General features: G+C 52.3%; 4 protein-coding genes across 4 annotated transcripts; 2 read left to right on the forward strand and 2 right to left on the reverse strand.

Annotated features, from left to right (window-relative positions):
• Positions 1–165: 165 nt before the first annotated feature.
• On the reverse strand, positions 166–2973 carry HMPREF1541_10815 (uncharacterized protein; the record flags this gene model as incomplete). Its single annotated transcript, XM_008715484.1, has 1 exon — positions 166–2973. One exon carries the CDS (start codon positions 2971–2973, stop codon positions 166–168), a length of 2808 nt encoding a protein of 935 aa, XP_008713706.1.
• Positions 2974–3204: 231 nt separating this feature from the next.
• HMPREF1541_10816 (uncharacterized protein) lies at positions 3205–6173 on the forward strand (the record flags this gene model as incomplete). The annotated part of the gene is made up of 2 exons (XM_008715485.1): positions 3205–3471; positions 3516–6173. 2 exons carry the CDS (start codon positions 3205–3207, stop codon positions 6171–6173), a joined length of 2925 nt encoding a protein of 974 aa, XP_008713707.1.
• A 93-nt stretch (positions 6174–6266) lies between these two features.
• Positions 6267–7223, reverse strand: HMPREF1541_10817 (uncharacterized protein; the record flags this gene model as incomplete). The annotated part of the gene is made up of 1 exon (XM_008715486.1): positions 6267–7223. One exon carries the CDS (start codon positions 7221–7223, stop codon positions 6267–6269), a length of 957 nt encoding a protein of 318 aa, XP_008713708.1.
• Positions 7224–9214: 1991 nt separating this feature from the next.
• On the forward strand, positions 9215–10682 carry HMPREF1541_10818 (uncharacterized protein; the record flags this gene model as incomplete). The annotated part of the gene is made up of 5 exons (XM_008715487.1): positions 9215–9227; positions 10041–10090; positions 10140–10386; positions 10428–10508; positions 10552–10682. 5 exons carry the CDS (start codon positions 9215–9217, stop codon positions 10680–10682), a joined length of 522 nt encoding a protein of 173 aa, XP_008713709.1.
• Positions 10683–11375: the final 693 nt, after the last annotated feature.

The raw sequence follows: 11375 nt of genomic DNA on the forward strand, positions 1-11375 counted from the left end.
CGGTTGGCCGGCACAACACGGTACGGCTTGACTACGACTATAGCGCAAGAGCTCGAGAGCAATGCATCGCCATCTACCTCTGTTCCGCAGCAAACTTTCTGGCAATGATAATCATATTGGCAGGCCGGAGCCTGTACGACGTTTGTGCTATCGGAGCTGCACTCCTCACCTTGTTTCAAGCAGGCTAGAGAAAAGATGGGCTGCTGTCTTTGCTCGCTCTCTCACGTCCAGATCCACGTCGTTCTCCAATTTAGAGATCTTCTCACGGTAGCCCATCTTTGTCAATTCCAGCGCACGCTGTTTGCATGACGCTCTGTCACTGACGTCGTCCTCGAACATCAGATTGATGGCCAACCAGCAAATTTGGGTCCGAATGTCGCGTTCCGGATGACCGTGAAAGCCAAGAACAACCTTGAGGAGCGTCATTTCGCTGACTAAGTTCTTCCGCCACCGCTGGCTGCACGCTGCGATATGCACCACAATGTACAAAACCTTGCTCACAATGCCAATTGGGGCCGGGGATTCGATAGTATCCTTTCTGGTGGCCCCATACAGCTTCCTGCCCACGAGACGCTTCCGCAGAATGTCGAAGAATTCGGTCTTGCCCATCTGGCCAAGCACATAGTCGACAAGGTCAGATGCAGTGTCTCCACAGAACAAATTGCGTAGGAGGTCCAATACTTGCTCTTGAATTGCTAAATCGTCCTCGGGTGTATGACGATTGAAATCATCCTCGGGTTCGAAGGGGTGCGGGCTGGCGTCTGCGAAAGGGGTAGTATCCTCTCCATCAGAGTCTTCACTCATGATTGTGTCCTCTGAGGCATTCACCCTGGGAGGGTAATCCTTGTCCACGATAAGTCCAATAACTTCACCACCAGGAATGTCGTATGGATCAGTCCGGATAAGTAAACGAATCCAACTAGATCCTAACTCGTTCACAACTTCAAACTTGAGGGTTTTGGAGGCGTTCACCACTAGTTGTTTGAGTGCCCAAATGGATTCGAGTCGTAGTCTCGCATTGGCCGAATGGGCTTGCTCACAGAGCTTTTTGACCACCGCAGTATCCCCAACAGATTCCTTCATCGGGCTAAAATCCATTGCCAAGTTCGCAAGGACCTTGGTCGCAGCAATGCGAACCTCCGGATCAGGGTTGCTCATGAGCCTGATCACGGTCTTCGCCACCTCCATGTCAACTAGCTTCGTGCGCAACGCAGTCACAGACCGTGTCAGAGCCCGCACGGTACCACACGCAGCCAGAATAGTCGAAGCCGAATTGCCTGCAGCTTCGTCCTCAACGTTTGAAGTAATAGCCTTGCGAATGTGGTAAGGATCCATTGCCTGCATGATCTGCAACAGCACGCCTTGGTCGCAAATCTGTTTTCGATAGTCGTCGTTGAAAGGTGCGACAGCAGCGAGGGCTTGAAGGGTGCCTTCCCGGTACAGCATAGCTTGTCGCATGGTTGGTGATGGTCCTCCGTGGCCAAGCGTACAATCTTCTGACGTTGGCTCGATTTCCATCGGAGTTTCCTTGTATGGTCTCCAAGGCGTGTACTTTCGATTCGACGATGTTTCAAAACTTCTCTTGAGACCGACAGCAAGCTTTACGATAGCCTTCGCTTCCACAGCGGCCCTCTGAAGTTCCGGATCATCCACGATGAGAAGTCCAAGTACCGCGGGAGCCACCTTACTATAGTGTATGCCGGCAGCCATATAAGACCCTACGTTGGGCACACCATCCTCTGCAGTCGGCTCGCTGTGATCCAGCATCCGAGCAAGCAGAGGCACGAGAAGCGCGCCAAAGGTTCGGGATCTGCTTTTGGGTACCAGCTTCAGCACGTGTAGGATAATGAGCACCTTGCAAGCCAAAAGACGTCGTCGCCCCCTCGACTCCCTTGCAATAAGAAGCAGATAGGGAACAAGAGCTTTCTCCTCCTTGTCATCTTGACTGTCGGGAGCGAAATTTATGTTTGACAACTGAGGTGGAACGGGGTGGAAGGACGATCTGCGACGCTGCAACGGGCCGCCACTGCCGAGAGGAGGGAAATTGAGGTTGCTGGCCGATCCAACTCGTTCCTTTGCGGGCACCTGAGGCAAGAGTGCATCCAGGGCTCTGTGTCGTGGACGCGGTAAATTGGTATTGCCATATGTCCGAACGTCTGCTGCGGAGAATTCTTCGCGGGATTGGGGTAGGACAGTATTAAGGGCTGGTTCTGACAAGAGGCCTTCAGCACGCTCTTTGGAGTTTTCGATGAGCAGAGCTATCGCTTCGAGGGTGGGCGAAAGGTGCGCGTTTGGCGGTGCAGGATCAGGAAGACCGAATGCTATACTCGACGGGAAATCCAGAGCTTCAGGAGAAGGTACAACAAGTCCATCCGAGACGACGAACGATGCTAGTCTCTGCGCCAGGATTCGCAGTATCTCAAGGTCCACCAGGGTTCGCTTCTGCGCCTCTGTCTTACAGGTCTTGCAGAGCAGACTTATTGTTGAATCACAGATCTGTTGAGAGATCAACGAGTGCGAGGCATTTGATATGCCTGACACAAGGCACTGTGTGTATGGTTTGATGTAGAGCAGATCTGCTAAGGTTGTATCCTCCGGCCATTGTCCAAACTCCTTTGAAGGCAGGCCATCTGCAATGGTGTTCAGGCACCGCAGGATAGCAAGCTGGTGTCGTGGCGGCGCATCTTTGGAGAGTTGCTGGAGAAGGATGGTAGGTAGAGCGCTCTTGAGGATCGGAGAGACATAAGCTGGACCTTCGTGCGCGATGGCGGAGGTGATATAGGCGGTCTCAAGGACGAGCTGGGTTTCGGAGGAATTGGTAAGGATGGCACTCAAGGCCGGGAGTAGTCCATAACGAATGTACTCAGCCTTCGCGAGTTGCTTTCCAGCGATGGCATTCCGAATTCTGCGAATGGCAGCCGGACTGCACTCTTTCCGCAGATTATCGACATTCGCCGCCGAGATGTCGGTCATGTTGCTGACGGCGAAATGAGCACCAGAAGTGCCCAGAGGACCCGTCAACCTGGCCGGGGAAAGGTTCTCGGTTCACAATTCCGAGGTGGTGGTCGTGGGTCTTGTAGAGTTTTCAGAATCGACACGCGAGTCCTGTTAAAAGACGTCTTTTGGCCACGAGGTGCCGATCAAACCTTAGAGAGTGGCATTAGGCATGTTTGGGACGCAGGAGCAAGGCCTCGTTTCACTACCATGAAGAGATACGAGTTCTTGGCACCCCGGGAACAACCGCTGTTGTATACCTGCCTGGATACGAAGAAGCAATCTACCCCCACCACACGAGCCACACTCAGCGAGATGTCGTCCATGAAAGGTCGTGCCGAAGACGAGGGTGATGACGACCCCGAGCTCGACGTTGCCGAAGAAGAGGGCGATATCTACGCAATACAGCGGATCCTCGCCGAGCGGACGAACGCCGGCACTGTTGAGTATTTAGTCTTGTGGAGTGAATACGCAGATGTACGTATTTGTTTGCTCGTCGTACTTTCTTCTGACGAGATTAGTATGAAAGCACATGGGAGGTTGCATCTCAGTTCCAAGATGATGAAACCATCGTTCAGTGGAAAAGGCAGCTGGCCGCTGGCGACACTTTGGACGATCAACAACTCGCTGATCTTGAGCGGCGGATGCGAGAACACGAAGAGAGGCAGATTGAAGAGGCGGAGAAGATTTACCAAGATCTCGATGATTCTTCGCAAGCAGAGATGGCCAGTAGCTCGACGAGCGCACAGGCCGACCAGCCGCCTTCCAAGAAGCGTCGGATTGACAGCCCAGCCCAACTAAACAACGGCCCATTTCCACTTCTCAAGAATCGAGCATCCGGTCGCACCCAACCAGGAAGAGCAGAATCGGCCATGAAGACAACTACCAAGCCACCTCCTCCGAGACCGATCAACGCAGAGCCTACCAGACAGCCTTCCGTCGGCTCTAAGTTTCGCAACCTCAGACATATGGGTAACGCAAGGAAGAAAGCGGCAGAAGAGCCTCAAGTGAATCCAGACGATCCGAATTTGAAATTCATTTCTACTGACAAGCAAATGTCGCTGCCACCTATCGATCCACCTTCGCCTGATGGCTCTTTACTCTTCTTTCCCGAATCCACAGCACGAGCCGAGGACAACTCAGTACCGTCGGTCATGACAAAGAAGTTTCTAATTACTCCAAAGCCTACGGGGTTCCCTGGAAGTCCTGCTGCAGTGACGGATAAGCCCACATCCGCTCCTGCTACATCGCTTCCGAAGCCGGCTGACACCACATCGGTGCCTGTTATATCGCCTCCGAAACAGGCTAAAGGGTCCGATGGCCAGAGTCCTGCATCCGGAGGTTCGGTGCATTTTGGCACACAACCTCAACACACTGCAAGGAATGGACGAGTTTGGGCTAAGAACGAGCTGGTTGTTCACATCACAGTTGGCCCAGGTGTCATAGGCGATGTCAAAATTGTCAATCTAGCCGAACCTGCGCGTGCAGTGCTGCTCAATTATAAGAAGGCCATGAACAAATACGAGATCAATCTCAATTTCGCTCAAGATCATGTCATGCAGCCTACACAGCTACGGGAGATATCTAAGTATTGGAGAGATCTTGGACTTGGTGGTGCCCCGATCAAACCATTTGACGATACAGCGGAAGGTTGCAAAGGCTTCTCTGAGCACTTACAGAGATACGACTCAACCGCTGCCTGGTATCATCCTGATTCATCACTCATACTCCTTCTGTTTTCGCCCAACTCTCCCCCGTGGAGTCATACAGAGCGTTACAAGAATATGCAGGCCCGTCCTGATCTTGTCATGGAAGTTCGTGAAAGCATTCAAGGAATGAGTGTGACCGCGATGGCCACCTTAGCTCCGCCACCGAATCGACGCACAGTGGTGTGCTGGTACTGGGGGGCTGGGAAAGCATGTTGGTACGGTGACGAATGCAAATTTTTGCATCCAGCTGGGCCTGCAGCATCACTACCTGCTCTGATTGAGGCCAAAATGCAATCGAAATCAGGGTTGGAAGAAGCAGCACCAGCAGCTTCATGCCACCCCGTGCGCCCAGCTCCTGTGCGTCGTCAAAGCATTGCAGGAGTCGAGAGTGCGCAAAGTCCCAAGGCTACGATCGATCAAACGGCTGATCCCAGAATCGACAACGAGCGCCGCAAAAGTGTACATGGAATTGCCGATTCGAAATTGCTTGCGAATCTTGATGACAAAGCGACCGACATGGACTGGTCCTTTGATACCGACTATCGCGCTCTCGTCAAATTGATCAAGAATTCTGCGGTCATTGAAAGTCGGATGCCTTTCGTATTTGTCGCTTTTACCAACACCCATGACATTCAAGCTCAAGCTCTCAAAGCATGGGCGATAAAACAGACGAGTCCGCGATGCGTCTTCGGCGAAAACGACTTGAAAGAGTTCCACCGCTTTGCGACAACCACAGATCCGAGTCTGTTCTTTTTCTACGAGGGTGATCCGAGTTACACGTGCCTCGAGTCGTTCCACAAATTCTTGCACCGTGAAGAAGTTGTGTGTCATACTGTATCTTGGGAGACTAGTCCGGCGACCCATACAGTGAGATACAAGCTGAAACCACTTTTCCCGCAAGGACAGCTGGTTCTCATCACAGAAGATGTCTTTCTCTCGAAACCAATCAACGCTTTATCCCTCCTCAAATGGTACGAGACACACTACAAAGGCCGAGGATCATCTTACAAGTTGATGGTCCGTCCAAATATTCGGAGCTTCCTGGAGACACGTGCGTTGGCGTTGGCGGAGATGGATGACCAGGATGAGCTGAAAGCAGTACTGGATCTCTTGGTACTAGTCAACGAGCTTTCGTCACCGACAGACGTGACTATACCTGGTTCTACAAAACTGCTGACCGAACCCCTCGGGACGGATGACGTGGTGAAGCAATCGAGCTTTGTCCCATTTCCTCGTCTGCCCGGATACGACCATACCCCAACGGCCAGTCTCGAGCAAGGAGAAGTGATGAAGCGAGATCAATTCCTCATCGAATACTTTATCGAGTACTCCATAGCGGAATCGAGCAGGTTCAAGAGATTCTTGGTCGTACGTGGTGAGAAAGGGCCGCCAGTGGCTGACAGCCAGCATATCGCATTCAGAACGGCTGCGACGTTTGTCAGAGAGCTCGAAAAACCAAAGATGAAGTAGAAGCGGCAACTTGTATCAATAGAACAAAGGCAGCATGAAATTCTAGATGCGGCTCATCAGTATCGTCGTTGGTATATCATGCACCACCTCTGTTCATCCTGTGGGTGGCTCCTCGAACCTGTGCGTCTCGCTACGATTGACCAAAGATCGATAGTAATCCACCAAGACCTCCGGCTTCGGAACAATCCTCCACTCCAGTCGGGTCAAGAATTCCAATTCCAGCAACGCCAATTCCCTTATACTGACTCCTCCCACGCGAGCGTACGTTTTGTTGGTCCAAAACGAGTCGCTAAGGCCTTTGCTTGCCACTGTTCCGCTGGCAATCAGGAAGCGATGTACGGTGAGGCTCGTAATAGTAAATGCGGGGTACAGAGCGCAAAGTCGATCAATGTAGAAGACCATGCTAAGGAGGATTGGTGGTGAGAGCGTGGCATGCGTTGTCAAGCGTTGGAGGTAGTCCTGGACCGATATACCAGGCGGCGCTCGCGAATGAAAGCGAGTGAGATGGCCATCTCGTAATGGTATTGCATCATTGTAGCTGATGAGCTCCAAGATCATTGATGAAATCAAAACAACAAGATCGCGAACATCACAGTCCTCGTATTGCGCGGGTACCACTTTCCTAGGAGGTGTATCTGCACGAGCTTTCTTGGTCGGGGAGTCGTCGTCGACATCGGACTTCGCGTCGGCGTCGGTCATTTGCTCGTCATCCGCCGAAAAATCGTCTGAGGCATGCCGCTTGATCGCGAGGTGTGCGATTGAGCGTGCAGGCTCTAAGCTGCTAGGAGGAGATTCTGCTTTTACGATCGCCTGCTCTTGGGTGGCCCGCGGCGCTTTATCGACTAGTGGGGTGGAGGGGTTCTGACGGGAGGGTCTGGTAGGAGATGAGGGCCGAGGAGGAGGCGACGCTCCGACTCCACGATCAACGTAGGTCACTCGACGTGGGCGGAACGAATCGAGGGACTTCGTGCTTGTTCGTCTGGAAATAAAAGAATAACGTCCGCTTTCATGTCGAGGCTGGGGAGCAGAGACTGGCGATCGAGTGAGCATAGCCTTCAGCAGGAGAATCGCAGGAATTTAAAGTCTGCCCCTCTCAGCGCATGAGCCATTGCAAACAGTAGGGTATGCGGGTTGAAAATGAGCCAGAGCGAGGAATTGGACGACTGTCAGTCGGAGAGAATGAGGCAATTGGGTTGATTGAAGTTAGGTAGCTTTAGCAATTGTCCGGGGCCACTACACCGCTAATCCTTTTCGAATCACTCCCTGCAGCGGTGCTTTCTTGTCTTGGCACTCGACTACTTCTCGACGTCAGGCTTCATACAGTCGCGCAGAACTGATGAGACGTAGCATTCTGTGACTTCGCAAGTGCTGCATTGCTTTAGCAAGCTTGCTTACCAGCTCACCATGATTATGCCGCCCCCGAACAAGCCACCCTCTCCAAGTATCATGCTACAGTAGAATCATGCAGAGCTCATGATAGCGGAGATGTTTCCAATTCGCGAAAGGCAGGAGTTCTGAGCTCGTGCCGATGCAGAGTTGTTTATTGAGCGTACTGGTGGTTGAGCAGAAGATATTCGCGTACATTAAATCCATCGTACGACGGTGCAGACCTCAGCGAGTGCTTGGTGAGCAGGATCGCTGCATATATCTTCGTCTGTTGCGGCTTTGCGACTACGGCAATGGCATTGGAAAAGGGGAGAAGGGCTTCAATCTCGTGTTAATTCGGCGTTGAGGCCATGCCGCCTCGTCGACCTACGCAGTACTTTCATGAAGTCTGAGTTACAATGCTAATCAATTGCGACTTGACACTTCTCCGCAACATGCTATTCTTCGCCCACAATCTGGCAACAAAATCTGATCAACTTTCGAGAAGACGTGCCAAAATCAAACAGGCGTTCATCGGATAGAGCTAAGTTGTCTCCGCCCTTCATTTTCGGCTCCTCAGACTCGCACGGAGCTTGAACACTCGAGCGAAAACGCAGTCAATCGAAGCATAGAACAAATCCAGTACAGTCTGTAACTGCTGTTATTAGAGAAGTCAATGTCACACGGACATCCTCTTGTTTATTATACGTCTCTTCGCGCTCTCCCACTCTGCTCAATATCATCTTGCTCCCAACCTCTCTCCCATCTACGCCACAGCCATGCCGCTAAGCTATCTCCAGAGGTTTTGCTTGGAGCGCTTGCGATAGGCCACGGACTGAATCTTGCACAATGATGCTGAGGCCGACTTCCAGGTTTGCATAAGTGCAAATGGTCGTCTTCAGTAAGATCTGCCATGAGCCCGCAAAGTTGCTGATCCATTTCGTCTATTCCTGCCGCTACGCGAGAGATGTTCATGCTAAGGACCAATGGACAGCTCAAACTGCTCACTTAGATAGATGCCACTCCTCTCCTGCGCTCCACTGTGATCGCGACAGTCACTAGCCACACAAAAGATCGCCTTCCGCACTTGGGGCACGGCGAATCGACCGAGGAACGCAAGACAACGTTCGATCGCCGCGCAATGACCCCGCCTAGCAACAGCCCACGAAGACCGCAAGCGAGTCGTCGACGACGACGGGGCAAGTGAGGAAACGGACTACGTTTTTTAGGCACAGTTCATTGACGCCAGTGTCGTGGAAACTCGTGAATATAATACAAAGGAAGCTGGCGAAGGTCCGGCGGAGGACAGCTCGAACGATACTGGGTCAGATCTGGCGTCGAAGACCGCTGCCAACATCCGAGCGGTATGCCGAGGCCACGGAAGGCGACCACGCCATTCATGGTTGATGCGGCGGTCGATAGAAGTGAGAGCTCTGCAGCGTGGCGTTGAGTATGCACAACCGAATAGTCAGAATAAACAAACATAGCCTATGCTGTGCTCATCAGGCGTCTAAATTATTCGGGATGTTTTAGCTTTCCTGGGAGTCGTGTGAGCGACTATGAGACCGAGCAGACAATGTCTACGTCTCGTCGTCAGATGCCACCTCAAGCATTGGATGTCTAAACAAGGGACGTCCATTCAGGTCCAGCTACCTTTTCGAGGATCGATTCACATCATGCCGACCACAAGTACGAGAGGGCAGCGCACATCTATGGCTGTAGAGAGTCATTTAAGCTGCTATTCTAGCCTCCTCATCCCGCACATCGACCGCGAGGCTTCTACTGACCTCACGTTTGGTGGATGTCAGAACAAGCACCAAAGATGATGCAGCCTCGGCGAATGGTGGGGGCGTAGCTCGAAAGGGTCCCTTGATTTGCCAAGACGAGGCTGTGATCTTGGCATAAGGCGCTCGGCGCTGGTGGTGGGCGAGGGCAACGCAGGCTGCGCCGAAACGGTGTTGTGTCTTTCTCTACGCCTCTGTGCTGCGAGAAGTCCTGTTTAAGAACGTCAGCCTTGCCTCCCGAGTTTTGATTGTACTCATTACTCCTTCTTCTCCGTCCACAGACTTCGACCGTCACCGAATACCATTGTCAAGCCCGCTCCCGTTCCCTTGATCGATTCCACGAAACCTCACCCTTTCTCACGATTCTCATCTTCTCGATCCCTCAACATGGCTGACGAGTAAGGCACTCTGTACACCTAATGCAGCCCCGAGACTCTATCCCGCTCGCTCCGCAGCCTGCATCTGTGCGCGCCACCTGGCCTCAGAACTGCGCTGACAAGTTGGCTTAGGTACGATTTCCTCTTTAAGGTTGTCTTGATTGGAGACTCCGGTGTTGGCAAGTCCAACCTACTCAGTCGTTTCACGAGGTATGGAAGATCTCCATACCAACCGCCTTTCTCTAACTGAAGCAAGGAATGAGTTCAACCTGGACTCCAAATCGACTATAGGCAGGCACTCAAGATTACCTGACTCACGAAGAAGCTAACCGCCCGGTAAGGTGTTGAATTCGCTACGCGCTCGATCTCTGTCGATACGAAGACGATCAAGGTGAGGAAGTGCCGGAAGAAGCGTGGAGAGACTGACAGGAGACGAACAGGCGCAAATCTGGGATACTGCGGGTCAGGAACGCTACCGTGCGATCACATCTGCGTACTACCGTGGAGCGGTTGGCGCGCTGCTGGTGTACGATATCAGCAAGCATCAGACATACGACAATGTGACGCGGTGGCTTAAGGAGCTACGGGATCATGCGGATGCGAACATTGTGATCATGCTTGTGGGCAACAAGAGCGATCTCCGTCATCTGCGAGCGGTTCCGACTGAAGAGGCCAAGCAGTTCGCCAGTGAGTCATCCCCACGTGGTTGAGATGGGCTAACATGTCAGGTGAAAACAACCTCTCATTTATCGAAACATCTGCTTTGGACGCCAGCAACGTTGAGCTTGCCTTCCAGAACATCCTCACCGGTAGGTAGCGCTAGTCGCACAATGAACGAACTGACAGTTACAGAAATCTATCGCATCGTATCGAGCAAGGCCCTCGATCAGGGCGAACAGGGTCAAGGGGCGCCTGGTAGCGGTGTGAAGATTGACATGACGCCTTCAGGAACGCCAGATCAAAAGGGCAACAAGTGCTGCTGAGCAGCTCACGAAACACGATTGACACGGCGTTAAGGTTTGACGATTGCAGCATCATACAGATTACAGGCACATTGCAAGCCTTGCTCGAGTCTATGGCGAAGGATCAATGTAGGTTCGACATGGTAGTCATAATTCGATGGCCATGAGGCGCTATCTTCCCGTTGCTATTGTCTCAGGAATGTGTTCCTACGCGTCAAAGCTCTCCTTGATTTTCGAGGCGGTGGTCCCGGCTTCTTCATCGTCTTCCTGAACTCGAGTCGGCTTCCCAGTTGGTTTGATATTCTCATGTTCTCGCTCAGAGTCTCTCATTACCACGGATTCTCAGGTATCGCCTCTTCACTTCTTTCTCTTGTTGCAAAGATGGGAAGCACAGCCACCCATCGCACACGCTGTCGCGAAAATGTACTGCTGAGATCACTCTGCTCCGCACGACGTAGCCTTCGACCTCTTGAACACGTTGCTCGTTGCGCTTTCTGGCTAGTCAGGATCTCATGCGGAGTCGATAATGGGACGAGGCTAGCACGAACCATTTTGGTTGATTGTCCTAGACCGTTCATTTTGCATCGGCTCTCCAGACTACAGTTGCGCCAAGGGCCACACCGTCTCGACATGTCCCCAAGCTTGCAGAAGGAGCTTCAGATGTGCCACGTCAGTCAAGTACGCCACGTTCTCACTCACCAAGACTTTCCCGTC

Source organism: Cyphellophora europaea (genome assembly GCF_000365145.1).
Source record: "Cyphellophora europaea CBS 101466 unplaced genomic scaffold supercont1.14, whole genome shotgun sequence".
Classification (NCBI taxonomy): domain Eukaryota; kingdom Fungi; phylum Ascomycota; class Eurotiomycetes; order Chaetothyriales; family Cyphellophoraceae; genus Cyphellophora; species Cyphellophora europaea.